The sequence below is a fragment of the Dryas octopetala genome, chromosome 6 (assembly GCF_963921425.1).
Source record: "Dryas octopetala chromosome 6, drDryOcto1.1, whole genome shotgun sequence".
Taxonomy (NCBI): Eukaryota; Viridiplantae; Streptophyta; class Magnoliopsida; order Rosales; family Rosaceae; genus Dryas; species Dryas octopetala.
The window spans coordinates 343,244-359,399 of record NC_141371.1 but is presented as its reverse complement, the minus strand read 5'-3'; the positions used below and the strand labels follow the sequence as shown (position 1 = coordinate 359,399).

The 16,156-nt window shown below is 35.1% G+C and overlaps 2 protein-coding genes across 4 annotated transcripts; one reads left to right on the top strand and one right to left on the bottom strand.

The window, feature by feature from the left end:
- Positions 1–19: 19 nt before the first annotated feature.
- LOC147280601 (NAD(P)-binding Rossmann-fold superfamily protein) lies at positions 20–6,768 on the top strand. Of its 2 annotated transcripts, XM_086245954.1 has the most exons (13): positions 20–248; positions 357–412; positions 543–576; positions 1,201–1,299; positions 1,389–1,537; positions 2,021–2,059; positions 2,197–2,289; positions 2,713–2,811; positions 3,329–3,430; positions 3,823–3,906; positions 4,314–4,379; positions 4,604–4,729; positions 6,628–6,768. In XM_086245954.1, the coding sequence occupies exons 1-12, from the start codon at positions 161–163 to the stop codon at positions 4,688–4,690; spliced, it is 996 nt and encodes a 331-aa protein (XP_086102080.1). In that variant the 5' UTR covers positions 20–160; the 3' UTR covers positions 4,691–4,729; positions 6,628–6,768. The 2 variants fall into 2 exon arrangements, with proteins under 2 accessions (XP_086102080.1, XP_086102079.1); XM_086245953.1 differs by lacking the exon at positions 6,628–6,768 and having other exon boundaries at positions 4,604–4,841.
- On the bottom strand, positions 5,733–16,024 carry DCL2 (dicer-like 2). 2 transcript variants are annotated; one of them, XM_086245950.1, is made up of 22 exons: positions 15,840–16,024; positions 15,592–15,769; positions 14,904–15,017; positions 14,278–14,412; positions 14,081–14,165; positions 13,912–13,976; positions 13,628–13,768; positions 13,031–13,159; positions 12,816–12,945; positions 12,619–12,715; positions 12,159–12,354; positions 11,911–12,071; positions 11,439–11,657; positions 11,133–11,344; positions 10,700–10,971; positions 10,179–10,612; positions 9,971–10,074; positions 9,492–9,688; positions 8,553–8,762; positions 7,861–8,271; positions 6,941–7,216; positions 5,733–6,760 (listed from the first exon to the last, which is right to left on the bottom strand). In XM_086245950.1, exons 1-22 carry the CDS (start codon positions 15,905–15,907, stop codon positions 6,422–6,424), a joined length of 4,173 nt encoding a protein of 1,390 aa, XP_086102076.1. In that variant the 5' UTR covers positions 15,908–16,024; the 3' UTR covers positions 5,733–6,421. The 2 variants fall into 2 exon arrangements, with proteins under 2 accessions (XP_086102076.1, XP_086102077.1); XM_086245951.1 differs by lacking the exon at positions 15,840–16,024 and having other exon boundaries at positions 5,737–6,760; positions 14,904–15,013; positions 15,592–15,712.
- Positions 16,025–16,156: the final 132 nt, after the last annotated feature.

The window sequence follows — 16,156 nt, the reverse complement described above, 5'->3', positions numbered from 1 at the left end:
TAGAACCCGACCCATTGACATGACAAATAGTGGACCTATTTTGGGCCAACGGACCCAACCCTCCAAATATAAGGTACTGAGCCTGATTTACCGCCCGAAGTCGTAACTGAAACAAAACAAGAGACTATAAAAAAAGTGTAGACAGAGCTCAAGTGTGAAGATGACGATGCTGGTGGTGGTGCTCTTCTTCATTTCTCTGTGTCTCCTTCTTTTCCTCTTTCTATCAATCAAATTCGTCACAGCTGATGGTATTATTCATTATCCTGAATTCCCAACCCTCTCACAGACACTTGTCTCTCTAGTCTCTCCAATTATATATACATGTATTTCTCAGCTCTTTGTGTATTTTTATTCAGGGGATTTTACTTTGATGTCCAAACGACATGTAAAGCGCGACCAGGTTGAAGATAAAGTAAGCCCATCTCCATACTTATACTGATTTCATATGAAACTTTTTTTTTTTTTCTAAAAAAAAAATTGTTTCTTTTCCCTTTTTATCGTCAAATGAGTAATTTTAATTTACATTATAAAAATTGCTTCAGGTTTTTTGGATTACTGGGGCTAGCCGTGGAATCGGTAACTCATTATTTTTGCTTTTGTTTCTTTGTTTATATTTTTGAATATGTAATTAAGCATATAAATGACTTAATTCAGGTTTATCATATAAAACTTATGCTTTAACCAATGCATAACTTGTGCTCTAAAAACATTGAATTTCTTGATGCTTCTCTTTTTTTTTTCCTTAAGCGGGTTCGATGCATATGTGTGGGGTTGGTCACCATGAATGTTTTTCAAATTTCCCGTGAAGCCTCAATAATTGTCATTGACATTGTCACCATTGTCATTATTATTATCACCAATGTCTTTTTCATTACTCTTGTGATGACAACAATCTGTTATTACCAATTAATTATGATGATGCCTATCAAAGTAAATGAGCAATGTTTCCATTAGTTTAATTATTGTAGCAATGTAACTGCATATTGTCTAATTTCCTTTAGATGGTGCATTCTAAATTGTCGTGATGTACTGAGATATCTATAACTCATAACCATAATGGCTTGGGATGATTCTTATCTCTACTGTGATTTATATCTGGTGCATACTACCCAAATATTGGAATGATGTTCTCATTGTTTCTATCACTATTTCATATGTGCAAACTATCTCACTGTTTCCCCCTGTAATGGTGGTGTTAAGGGGAGGTTCTTGCTAAGCAACTTGCAAATTTGGGAGCTAAGCTCATTATTTCTGCACGTAATGAAGCTGAATTGGAGCGAGTCAAGAAACAACTTACTGGTCTGTGTTCTTTAACTGCAAGCTGGATAGATACCCATTCATCTCTTAAATTTATCTCTACTCTCTCTTAAATTGGTTAGCATTCCCAGGTAAACATGCACCTGATGGTGTGAAGGTTTTGCCATTGGATTTGGAATCTGATGAAGATTGTCTCAGGGATGCTGTAGAGAAAGCAGAATCGTTCTTTCTTAATGCCGGTGTTGATTATATGATCCACAATGCAGCTTTTGAGCGTCCTGTAAGTGGGTGATTCCTATTTGTGAGACTGACACATTGTTAGTTGTTTACACAACCAATTGAAACACAAAAAGGCAAACATATGTTTGTTTATTTTAACTACTAATAAATGTTATATGTTGGAGCACTTGTGATTATGAGAGGAGAAAAGAGAGACTAATTCTTCATGTAATACACACACAATATGCATCTGAGGAATGTGCTAAAGCCTTGCATTGTTCAATTTCATATCTGAATGGAAAGATACGATAGTCTTGCTGATTTGTTAGCCAGGATGAAAATGGAAGGGTACAAATCTACCTCTATCTCCAAGTTGAACACTTGGCTTTTCCAACAGTAAAACAGCACCACTGTACCTTACCAGTTCACTTGTTTTTCCGATGATTCTGTGTGTTGATTATTAAGGGTGATAAATTAAAAATGCATTGTCTTTACAATAACACCATTTCTTCTAATAAATCTTCCCTATTTGGTTCTCTGGCAGAAAACTACAGCTTTGGATGTTACTGAGAAGAGTCTGAAGGTATGCTAGATATATCTCTAAGATAATTACTGGCTCCTATGGGTCAATGGTCATGTGTTGTCTTTCTTTAATAAAACAAAAAACAAAAAAGAAGCTTCCTTATAAAAGTGATCCCGTTAACTCTTTCTTGCAAGTAGGTAACATTCAATGTCAATGTTTTTGGGACAATAACACTTACACGGTTGCTAGCACCTTACATGCTGAAGCGAGGGAAGGGCCATTTTGTTGTGGTATGTGGAAAATTATGTTCTTTTTGAGTAATGCTTATGTATAACTTCTGTCCCAGACCCATTTGTTACATTGAAAAAATATATTAAATAAATTTTCAATATTTTCATTGGGACATGGACAATAGCTTTATGCAGTCCAACATGTGATTTAGTATGGCACATGGCACCTAATGGATTAGTTTTTTTAATCCTAACCAATCCTAACCATTTTATTAATCAATGGAGATGACTATGTCAAATGTATAGGACTGGGTAGTTATGTTTACTAACTAGACATAGGATAATAGGATTTGTCACGTGGCTCCTTTATCTTAGGTGCTAATTATCAGGCATGTTCCCTCATTATCTCCAAACTGTGTTTCTTTTCCTTTTTTGGCCTTACCCTTCTTGGTTCTTTTATTGTATGCTTAAATTTATGTGCAGATGAGCAGTGCTGCAGGAAAGACACCTGCACCAGGTCAGGCCATATACTCTGCCTCTAAACATGCCTTAAATGGGTACTTTCACACCTTGCGTTCCGAGGTAATAATTATAACTTCTTTCCTGGGAGAAAAGAATCCGAGTTGCGCTTTGTCCTTTAGTCTGTTGCTGCAATTTGTTGCTTATGACTTATATATGTTGCATGATGTGAATGAAAATTTAAAAAGGATAGGCAGCCAAGATCAGGATAATATTCGGACCAGCCTTTTTATATCTTGTGAGCTGAATGGTAATACTTTGTCCTTATGGACCAGTTGTGATAGTAAACATTGCACAATAGTGCAGGATATTGAGCAAAGAAGTGGATTGATAAATACAGAAACTTTAGAATTTTGCAAATGCCTCCTGAGAGTGGAAAATATTCACAATTCTCACTGATCAAAGTTCTCCATCATATCTACATTTTCTTATATAAAATTAAGAAACTAAGAGTAATGGTGTGTTTAATAAAATTGTTCTAATATATTCTTATCAAAATAAAATTAAAATTGTGAATATAACTTCAATTTTTGTTTTCCATTTTTCCCTTATGGTGCTAGTTCATCTTTTATGAGTACAGCTCTATCAGAAAGGAATCGGAGTGACCATTGTTTGTCCTGGGCCAATAGAAACATCAACTGGTCCTGGAGCAGCAAGCTCAGAAAATAAAGCGTCTTCCGAGGTTAGTTCCTTACATTGATATTGTGTGTGCATATATGCAATTATGCATACATAAAATTGTTCTTCTGTTCCTGTATGGATGATGCTGGAGAACCTCCCTGCCAAGTCACCAACACCCCCTGTATATATATATATATATATATATATATATATATTCCTATTGCCTTTTTTCCCCTCTACTGCGGTCAATTTCTTCTTTTTAACAAGTGGGTGATATGCGATACTCATTCTGGCCGTGTATGTAACCTTCAAGTATCTCAATTCTTATTGATTCATTATTTTTATGCTTCCAACTGTCAAGAGGGCTTTGATAGGCTGGGGACATGATTTCATTTGAACCTCTTGCATTGAAATGTTTCTTAATCATTTCTTGTTATCTTTTTGTTTTGACAGAAGCGCGTGTCATCAGAAAGGTGTGCAGAGTTGACAATAATTGCTGCCACCCATCATTTAAAGGAAGTTTGGATATCGTACCAGGTATTAATATTAGTATTGCCACCCATGTGTAGTTACCAAGAAATCAGTTGGGGTAACACTTTACTGTTCCGCCTATCAATGCAAGGCCTTTAAACATATTCTTTGCATATGTTTGGAGTGGAAAACTGCATTGTCTTTAAGATCAGTTAGAATTTAAATGTGTGAAAAAACACAAAATAGTAAATCTTGGTTCAAACCCTTCACTACTGGGCGATATATCTAAATACGTGCATGTGTGTGTGCATGCTCAGAGATACTTATGGCAGAGGATTTTCTCATGTCAATAATCTCCCCTTGAACATGGTTATCTTTGTTATTTCTGTCTGTAAAATATGCAACTAATTTCTCACCTTTTCCTTAATCTATCATCCTATCCTAATTCTGCTTATAATTTTTCTCTACTGTAGCCTGTGCTGGCTGTAATGTACTTGGTGCAATACATGCCAACCATTGGTTATTGGCTCATGGACAAGGTATTTTCTTTGCCATCAAATTTATTTGTTTTTCGTTGAACCTTTTGTGAGTATGCTGAAAGATACATCCAACTATAGCATTGTGGACTAAAAGCGTGTTAGCTGAAAGATACATTCATTAGGAATTCCTCTCTTTCACTTGTGGTTACCATGAGTTGGCCTTTATTTTTGGTCATTGCCTGTGTCGCTAACACTAATTTGGAGTTGGTGAAAATAATTTCTAGATTGGTGGAAATCGAGTCGAAGCTGCTGCAAGGAAGGGCAACACCTACTCAATGAGCTTGTTGTTTGAGAAAAAGAAGGCATCGTGAATCTTTTGATTTGAAGATATATCTTTCATTGCTTTAACGGTCAGGACTGAATGCGACTTATAGTTTTTACATACTTATAAGGTTGCATTGATAGAAACCATGTGGAAGGAATTACCCTCAGCTCAGCATATAATCATATCTACGTCTTCAAGATGCATGACCCTTACTTTTCATGCTTTTCTTGTATGGCAGTTTGCCAACCTCCATGACCGTTTCTTTTCAGAATCCTCAAAAACCATCCTTAATTTCCATAATTCTAAGCAAAAGGGATCACTCAATTCCAAGGTCAATTGTGAATTGGCACACCAAAACGTCAATCAACTGCAACTCTGGATTGAAAAGTGGTTCATCAAAACAATTAGTCAAACGGTCCTAAGCAGACGAGATTTAAGAAAACGCACAAAACCAATTCAAAGAAAAGAAGCCAAAAAAAAACACCTAAACTTGTAGATATGTTTTGATTATTAGAAAAACTTCAACTTTACCAATGAACATATATTTGATGTTAAGGTGGGGCTGTGGGTGTTGGACAATTAATATGAAGAGAAGAGATACTTTTATTTATTTGAACTGGCTGCCGGGATCACTGAATCAGGTCTCAAGACTCAAACAACTACTTTAACTAGGTGCACATGAGATCCTGCGTATTTCAGTAGAACAGAATCTTGTGGAAATACATATTCTCCCTGCAAGAAATCAAATATTTGTTTCGTATTTATACCAAGAATTTATACAAAAAATTCCAAGTGTACATCTAAAATTTTTATTAGTGCTGCTGTGCTGAGAACAAGAAATGCCAACCCTTAAAAACAAAAAATTGAATCTACCCGTTATCCATGTACTCTAGCTCATGTGACCTTGTGACATTGGAGTGGGAGTAGTAGGTAGTAGTCAGTAATAGATAAGCTTGAATTATTAAGAAAAAATTGCATCCTTTTTCATTCCCAAATCTATTAACTAGTATAAAATTGCATCTTTTTCCTTCCCAATTATCTATAACTACAAACTGCATTTTGATTTGGTTTGGTTTTTCTTATTGTTGTCATTGCTATATTTACGACCCAAAAAATTTTATTTGTGGGAGCGAAATAAGAGGAAGTTTTCATTATAATTTTTTTTTAAGAGAAAAAAAACTCTCAAATATTCCCAATTGTCTTTGCTTTAGCTTTTTTCAATCATTTTATCAAGCATCTTGCCCTCACACTTAAGGAAAACATTAAAAAGAAAGTTGGAATGTTTGAGAAATTTAATGTGTGAACCAAATTGTGAGAGGGGGCAACTGCCCACACTAGACCCTTAACACCGCCCTTGGCTATTTTGTAAAATAAATTTCATAATTTAGTAGAAATGAAACGAGGCAATGAAGAAATTGTCTCTCGGTAGAGAATACTATGAATCAATTATCATACTCAAGCCAGTAAAGTTGAATCCATTGGTAAAAACATTTGGTAAGCCGGTATTGTAATCTGTTACATTGCTCCACCAAATACCAACCGTTGACACATAATCTGTAAATGTTTGGCAATTAAAAAGCCACAACCGACGACTAAAGCATCATACCTGAGAAAATATTCATTACTTTGAAATAATATACATTACCTTGAGCATGAATATCCATCCCAATCAATACTATAAACATATATTCCTAATTACTTGCAAGCAATGTGTACGCAAGAACATCCTTCAAGATCATTTCAGATTTGTTATATTATCAAAAGCTGTTGAAACTCATTAGCTAATTGCTTTCAAAGACCTCAAAACTTCTTTGCAAGCTTTTTTTTTTGCTATCCTCTTATCAGAATCTGTTGATGTACGTTCGTATGTGACCCCATTAGCTTCAACCTCTATTGTGATGGAAGCCACAGCATTTTGGAAGGACTTGAGTTTCTTCATTTTATAATGCATTTTTGCGCAATATTCATTCAACTCTCTTGCAGGATGAAGCCTCATTGTTTCCGGTGTGATCAAGGGCTCTAACAGAGGACTTATACTTTGAAAGACAATATTCTTATCATATCCAGAATCAACAAAAATTGCCCCTGCTAGAGACTCAATAACATCTCCCAGTACCTGTTACAAATAAAGGGAGAAATCTTGAGAAAACCCCATACATCTCTAAGTGCTTGGGGATTAATAATTGTCAACATTCTTCAATTTGGATTTCTTTAGTGAAAACTTGTAAGACTGTCATTTCTGGTAAAAGCATAAATAAAAGACTATAAATTAGATTGTTTTTATAAAATAAGATACCTTGGGGAAGGATGTCTCAGATTCCCATCCAAAAGTTTCTGCTGATAACTTCTCAAAGTTTTTAATTGTGTAAACTATATCCTTGTGGAGTTGGTGTGAAGCATGGAGAATGTGCTTGAACAATTCAGCCTTCACAGCCGATCGTGCATAACAATCGTTGTTCACAGAAGCAGACCTCATATCAGTTAAAATTCCTGGCGACATTCCAGGATATTTATGGTACAAGTAGATAGTGATCAGATAATCTAATACCGCATCCCCAAGAAATTCTAACCGCTGCACAACAAAAGATATTTTTTTTTTGATGAGCAGAGATAATAGAGCTTGAAAGACTTCATCTCATGAGAAAGTAAACATATGGCCTAGAATTAAGTGCATCATGAACTCAATGAAGCTGTTTAAAGATGAGCAGGATAAACTGCCGCTTTATTTTTTCTCATCATTGGGATGGAATTGAACCCATCACCTATCCTAAACCTAACCCTTTTCCCCACCTCCTCACCACGTAAGCTAGCCCCAGGGGATTAATGCATCATGGACTCTATGAAACTGTTTAAGCAATGAGGAGCAGAATAAACTGCTGCTCTTTTTCGATACATTGGGATAAGATCCAACCATGATAATTCTATACCTAAACCTTTTCCCCATCCCCCTCACCACCTAGGTTATCCCCATGGGATTGATCAGCTGCTGCTTTGTGCAGCACATTTCTAAAATGTAACAATACGGGGCAATAAAAGAGAGGATCCAGCAAACTTGAAATAAAATAAAGTGCATTTTGTATTTCCAATTTTCCATGCCGGTGAGTGAAATAAAAATAAATTAAGCAATAACCACTGCTATTGTGTCAACGTATCACATATGACGAGGTTGGCATACAATAGTGATATGCAAGGAATAAATTTGGTCATTGGACGTACCTGATAACATCCTGGAATCTCTGGAAGCATATAAGAACCATGGGTCAGTGCTTCCACTAGAAGAGAAGGATCACGAAATGAGTAATTCAGTAGGGACTCTACTTGTCTGACATTAACAAGCTTCTCTGGCTGCACTTGGAAGTTCCTCTCGTATGGTATATGGACAAGATCTACCTTTATACCAACCCAATTCATGAAATACGTGGCAGCTATTTCCCCACCTGAGCTAAGAAATGCACCAATTAGTGCCTCAACAACATCAGCAACACTCTTACTTTTTACCTTTCTTCTTCCCCTGATGTAGATTTTTCTTTCATTAGAAAGCAACTCCTCATTTAATAAATAACTTCCAGAATAATCTCCAGGTATAATCCACTCTTTTGGATCAAAAGACTCGTTCCGAATAAATCCCTACAATATGAAAAGAACAGAAAATGAATCATAAATACAGAAAACGATTTATTTAAAAATTAACAAAACCTAGAAATGAAAATATTATTTTGATGTCATGAAGGAGAACTGCGAAAAAAAATTATAAAATAGTCCTCATAACAATTTAAATGCAGCTTCCAGAAAGATTCATGAGGATAACAGAAGAAAAAAAAAAACACTAACAGCTTCCAGAAAGGTTCATGAGGATAACAGAATTAAAAAAAAAACACTAACAGTAAATAGAAGAAGGAATTGTTTACCGGAAGTTTGTGGTCACATCCAAGCTTGCAAAGGGCAGCATTAGAAATTATTTTGTCCTTCTTTACACTAAGAAGGCCTTCATGATTATTTTGATAGGTTTTAAAAAGCTGCTGACTAGCAGCATATTTAAGAAATGAATCTCCAAGAGTCTCTAGGGATTCCAAATGGAATTTCTCTTGGCATTTTTTTGTTGTAATAGCTTCCAAGACCTACAAATAGATATCAGATATCACAAATGCAGATATAAAGTTTAGAACCACAATGAAACCAAGGATATCGACAACAAAATAACAAGAATTTCGATAAGGGCATAGTTTAAGAAACAAAAAAATTGAGAGTTGCAGTTATGTTTCGTGTGGAAGTTGACAAAAATACTAAGACAACAATTTTTCGATACATTATATAGTGCAATAAAAAGAAAACAGAAGCTGAGAGTTGAACTGTGTGCCATATTATAGTTGATAAGATACCAAGACTACATAATTTTAATGATAGAGAGACTAAATAAGTTTCCTGATGCATTATCTACCATTTAGATGCATTACTTAAACCTAGCTCCATTATACTCGTTTTATGTAAATACAATGACAACAAATCAGTTGTAGGGACACTAAGAATAATCATTTTATCATTCCACCAAAGTCTGTACTAAAGTAACTTTACAACCACTAACAATAATCAATTTATCTTACTTATATGAAGAAAAAATGGAGGAAATGAAAAGAAAAACGAGGAGGGGGTCATCATGAGTAATCAAATACATTCAATGAGTTGTCATGGAAAACAAACCTAGCCTAAACATCAATTTCATCAACTTAAAGAAAAGTCACTACAAAATATCAACAAAAACTTGGCCATAGGAATATGCATTCTCAATTCAGAAATGCTTCATAAGTATAGTATACTAAATTGTTCTATCAAAAAATGTAGTTTAATACCTTAATGGTTGGAATAATAACATTTTGTGTGCAATGATCCAAAAGCATCCTTTTCAAGTTGGCAGCAATAAGTAAAGCCTCAAGGCGATGCATGATTGATGGAACAAATGAGAATGAATATAACTTGCTGATTGATATAGGTGACATGATTATAGAGCAAAGTTCGGGCGGCAATTCGACAGATTTATGACTTGATTCTGCAAATAAAAAATACATTAAGCTTAGTATTCAACAATAAATAAGCATGAGAGAAATAAGAACTGGACCCAATGGACACATTAAAATCTTTAAAATCTTTAAGTGATATCATTGACCAGTTCTTTCAACTTCTACCTCATTCTTATTATAAGCCCACACCCACAATTCCCTTTCAAAAGACAAGACTATACAAAGTAGTGCAAAAAAAAAGATATACCAATTAAATGAAACTTGGAATTCTTGTCTACATGAGAATCTAACATAAAGTAAGGATATCACACCTTTCTCTGTCTGTTGTCTGCCCCTCTGAAGATAATTTTGCACCTGAAAAATGCGTGTCCCATTCAGCAACAACTGTTGATCAAAACGCAAGTTGATCCCATGCCTGCAATGAGAGAAAATAAAATGAGTTACTCATCATGATTTTCTTTTCTTTTTGAATATTAATGAAACATACAAATACATGAGGTATACGATAGCAGAACATACCGTTCTTCATAGTACTTCTTGTAGGTCAGAGCACTGCCATCCCTGCGCCTCAGAAGTGAGTTTCCATTCAACTCATCCAAGAAACCAGTGATGCAATACAGGAAACCGTTATGAGGGGTATAGACCACAGAATTCTGGATCATGCAACTGCAAACCATACCGTTTTCGGTATGTATTACACAGGAATGATCGTTGGGTAGAGAACAATCTATGTGATCCTTAGAATATTCTTCACATGGAAACAACACAGATGTAACGCATTCCCAATCAATGATCGAAGGTCTCTGATGTTTTCTGGTCCCCGGGAGCAAAAGATAATCAATCCCAAGATTTTCTCCATTACAAAGTCCATCTATAACGTCTTTCAACTTATTCCAATTGTGTTCCATCAGGATTCGGAAAATTGTGATTTGGAACCTTCTGGACAGAAGCACCTACGAAATAAAATTATACAAACAGGTTATAACATCAATTGATCTTATGCTATTACAAATGCAATGAAAAAAAATTAGAAACATTACCTGCTTTGAACTAAGATGAATCTCTCCAACATATTTAAAGTTCACTGTTAAAGTACCCCTGCCAACTTCTAAGTCAAAATGCATATTTGCAATATCGCAATCAAGCTCACTCCTCATGCCAAACACAATATCATTAACAGGAATATCATATCCAAAATTCTGATTCAGCTCAATTAAGTAGCAATGATACAATATACTATCATCATTTGAACAAGGTTTGACCAGTTCAATTGGAACATAACTACATTGTTTATCATCATAAGGCTCACACCCTGCACATAGAGCAATTAGAAATTAAAAAACGTAGGAATCACATGGATGTGCAAAACAAAAAAAAATGAAAAAAAAAAAAAAAGCAATAGAAAGTGTATTAAAAAAATTATACGTATAAGAGGCAGTCAAAGCATTGGCAAAAAAGATTTAGAGAAGCTACCAAGATCCTGTGTGGCTTCTTCCTCAACAACATCTGGAACAAGATTATCTGTTAAAGCACCAATCTTGTGAAGTTGCTTGCAAGCTTCAAAGCATGCAATCTGCTTCAGAAATTTAAAGTTTCCTTCTACATGAACATGAGGTATCGGACAGCTCTTGGGAAGATTCAGAGTGCAGGTCTCCTTATCCCACCTTGGAGCAGGTTTAAAATATCTGAAAAAAGAATGTAGGAAACAAAAATTCCAAGTAAAAATTAATAAACCAATTAATTAGCAGCAAAAATTATAGTGCAATCCACTAAACTAACCCATCAGAAGGGAGCCTTGAGCAATAGAAGTACAACAAAGCAATAGAAAAATTAAGGGTCAAGCTTGCTCCAGTACTTTCAACCTCATAAAAGCCATCATCATGCAAATCAATTTCCAAAGGTGTGCAGGGAAGAGAAGAATGGCGTAAGGACTCCTTTCTCATTATATCTCCGCTTGCAAGATAATTTTGTAATCGAGAAAATGTCTTAGAATCCCCACTGTAGAAAAAGATAAAAAAAATATGACAAATAAAAAGGGAGAGTAGACAAAGTATTACACACTGATCCTTAAATAGATTTGCCCAAATAGTCAAATCAGTTATGAATACACAAATCATACAATCTGAATTTCCTAGGAGAGAAGACACAGAGATAAAAGTAAGGAAGACATTAGTTTCAGAGACTAAAGCCATGCCCCATACAAATAAATTTGAGAGGTCTTCTGTGAAATGAAGACAAACAGAACAATTACCTCTTCACCATTAATACATAATCCGAGTTTTGCATCCTTGCACGACCTCTAGACTGTATAAAACTACAAACAGTGGAAGAAGGGTCGAATCTAATAACCAAATTGCAGCTTTGAACATCTAAACCCTCTTCAAGAATTGATGTTGCGACAATGATGTTCACCTGAAACATATACATTTTCAAGGTCAAACATGGCAATTGGTAAGAGATAGCGTATTGAGACTCAGAAAAGGACAAAAGTAAGCATACCATGCCATTACGAAATTCTTCAACAATCTCGTTCTGATTTTTTCTGGTTTGGGACTGCACCCCACTGTTATTTCCAGCAATGTACTTCGTCTTCCAGCCATTGTGTTCAGGAAGAAATTCACTCAATAAAGATTCAATGACAACAGCTGTGATGACCCTTTGGACAAAAACTATACATCTCAAATCCTTTAAGCTCCTGAGTTTTAATTATAAAAGATTCATTACATCTAACGTTCTACTCGAGAACAGAAAATATAATATAATATAACTATATATTATATATGTAAATCTTTTAGCATCTAGCAATTGAATTACCAAAAAAAGATTGAGCAATGCAGCCCAAAATAGGAAACCAAAAGCGAAATAATAAAATTGTGTATTGACCTTGACACATCCAGGACACTCCAAACTATTCTACACTTATTCACAAACATAAAATGGTCATTCAGGACAAACCAACCTGTATTCAAGAAGCAATTGAATGAGACAGACAACTTTGGAAGTTAGAAACCCCTCATTCATCATGTATGTAACATCAGCAATAGTCCACTTTGGATCTAAGTGAAAGGTGAAAAAGAAAATGGAAGAAAGAAACACTGTAAGAAACAATAACAAATCAAAATCTACAGCAGTACTCAGATGAGTTAATAGGCATACCAGATGGTAGAAAAGATGCAAATGCCTGGTAGGCTTCGAAACTGAATTTTCTAACAATGGTCTCACCGAACACATCCAGTTTCTCCCATGAAAACAAGTCAGTTTCTTTGTGTGAAAAGGACCAAGCCGCCTGTTTTTCAAATGGAAATCCAATTATGTCTATTATGCCATTTCCAGAGAAACCTAGAACAAAGCCAAGGACATTGATTACATACCTTTGACGCCAGCCAAACACCAAGTTCATCCAAACAAAATGCTAAAGCTGAAGAAATCTTCATTATCTTTCTGCTTATGGATCCTGATGTAGACTCACTGAGGTCGAAAGTTTCAAGTGACAGTTCATGCTGAGGAGCAGTAAACCAATTGTCAATACCCTCAAAGAAACAATCTACTGCTTTCCAAATTTAAAAACAAAAAAAACAAAAAAACAAAATATAGGATTCAAAGAAGAAAATCTGCTTTTTTTTTTTTATTGGACAAAGACAAAAGCATTATAAGCACATATGGTCTACACTTCCAAGGAAGAAAAAAATATGAAAATACAGCATGAGTATCCATTCAAGTACTGAATAACAGAGATTCACACAAAATTTCAGCCCAAAAAAAGAAAAAAAAAAACATTTTTCAATGCTAATAATTCCCTACACAGATCCTCAACATCTACTCATTTCCCTTTTGACCTTCCTCTTTCCCTTACACAGATTCAAACTTTGAATGAGTATTGGAACTCAAGAGAAAATTTAATCGGTTTTACAAGCATCATATGGAAAAGAAAACAACAATTCTAATAATGCATTACATAAATTACACACCTTTTCTTTCAAATTCTTCAACTGATTTGTTAAACGTTCATACAAGGAATATGGAATCTCCTTGTGGCTGTAGTATTTAAACTTTGGAGTTGAGAGTGGTATAAACTCAGCAAGCACAGATTCACTAACACACGTATACACCTTGAAGCACCAACCCAAAGCAGAGGACAGAGAAGGTTAGAAATAAAGTTGGACATGGCAGATGGCTAGAAATAAAGTTGGACATGGCAGATGGCTAGAAATAAAGTTCTACATGTCCTAGACATCAAATGAACAGAATCAACCTTTGAATTCATCAGGGTTTCAAGTTCATTAATTGTTTTCCAATAGGATAACTCTGACTTTCCACCTACATCAAAAGAGAAATTATTCATAATAAAAACAGAATAAAAAATGAATATGCATTTAATAATAATTGATAAATATGATATAAAATATTCTTAAGGCATATACCTTTTTTTTTTATGGGGGAAGCAGTCATTCCAAATATCCTTGGAAGATCAGATAAGCCAGAATGTAACTGACGATGAAAGAACTCCTGCACATCATCCAAATCCTTTCAAGTATTACAAAAACATGCACCGTACATGCAACAATCTCATTATGAAGAAGCAACACAACTAGGGAACAGTAACTTTCAGTTACTTAACCTTCATTATGCAAGCATATGGGTGGTCACCCCTGGCATTATGGCATTCATCGATAATCAGAACCTTTATCATCCTTAGTTTGAAGAAGCTATGCCTCAAATTAGTAAGCAATATTTGCGGAGTCATCACAAGCACCTGTAATTATAAAGCTAAAAATTAAAGAACCTACTGTCTTCCATATGTATACTATAATTAAGAGAACCCACTTTATCAACTACTAAGTAAGCCTGTAAGAGAACCCACTTTGTCTACTAATAAGAAAAGAACGAATATACCACCAAAAGTTTTAAACGTTTTAATAAATAGGATGACACGAAGAAGGAAAAAAAAAAGGAATAAAACAGTCATTGTGTGTTTTTAATCGGCCATTTTAAGAAATTGAGGAAAATGTTGTGGCCACTTGCACCTTAAAAGATTTTTTTGACTGCCATAGTCCATTTAGAAATCATCAGATGGCTTATGGCCATGAAACAGTTTTCAAAGAACACAAAAACTGAAAAACATGAATATTGAAATTGAGAACACAAGAAATTTCCAAATGAACTGAGTAATCGAAGCAGATTTCTAGGATAAAATTATAATCAAAATACATAATTTATATACACATATATAATCAGAACTCCCACCTCATATTTTTCTATTTGTTGCTTCCACATATCAGCGTCCCAGAAGTCAACTCCCATATCTCCCCAATACATACCCACTTCCAAGTCAGTGTGCATTTTCACAGCTTCAGCTTGCTAATGTTATAGACACAGAAAGCATAAGAGGAATGAATGAATATAGAATCTTAGCTTTGACAGATATATCTAGTTATCCCAAAATCTATTATCCATGATATATTAGGGATAGAAGTTTACGACTTCTAAACTTTAACCTAAATAACTTGCACAGAACAAGTACATTTTTTCAACTTCAGCTTTCAACGAAAAATCAACAGTTTATGCAATATAATTAAGTGCTAAAACGTATATAAACTTTTTCCATTAAATTTAACTTTGAAGACCATTCTTAACAATGACAAAAACTCATACCCCTGCCATCAACTTCCATGGGACAATTTAAGTGGAAATTAGACATAGCTAATAACTCCAAAAATGTCATTTCCATTTGGAAAATCTTAAACCATATCGTTTTAATGCGGCATTGAAACAATGAAAAGGAATGTAATGTAGCCCATGAAAACACAAGAACTAGAATGCATATATATATATATATATATATATATATATGCAGGCATAAATATGAAAAATGTGGAACTTATAACAGTTGATGTGCGAGTGTAGAGACAAGGGGGAGTTGTTGGTTGCATACTTGTTTGACCAAGACAACTTGGGGAACCAAGAAGACAGCAATGAAGGGAGAAGGCTTGCGGAGCATATAGGCATAGCTTCGGAGAAGCATGATAGCAATGAGAGTCTTGCCAGAGCCAGTCTCCAAGTACACTATTGTGTTCTGCTTAATGGCTTTCTCTAATGCTTCTAGCTGGTAGCTGCAAAGAATGAAAACAATAGAAATTTCAGAGTGGATTTAACAAAAACGAAGAAAAGCAAAAAACGAACCTTCTGGCAAATGGGAGAGCATCAGCAGATAGTTCGGTTTCGTTGATCTCCATGTTCGCTGGTTCCATAGCAACTGACAGAGAGTGATCGAATGAAAGCAGAAGCACCCAGAGAGTGAATTTGCTGAGAAGAAGAGAGTGCGTGCGGGAGTCTTAAGCAGCAAATGGTATCAGAATTTATAGAGACAGAGCCCGTGAATGTGACGAGTCTATACAGTCACATGTAACAACTTCCTGAGGAAGCAGCTTCCGAGAGAAACTTAATTTGATTGGATTCTTTTCTTTCCTAATTCTCCGATTCTCTCCCCCTTGCAAAGA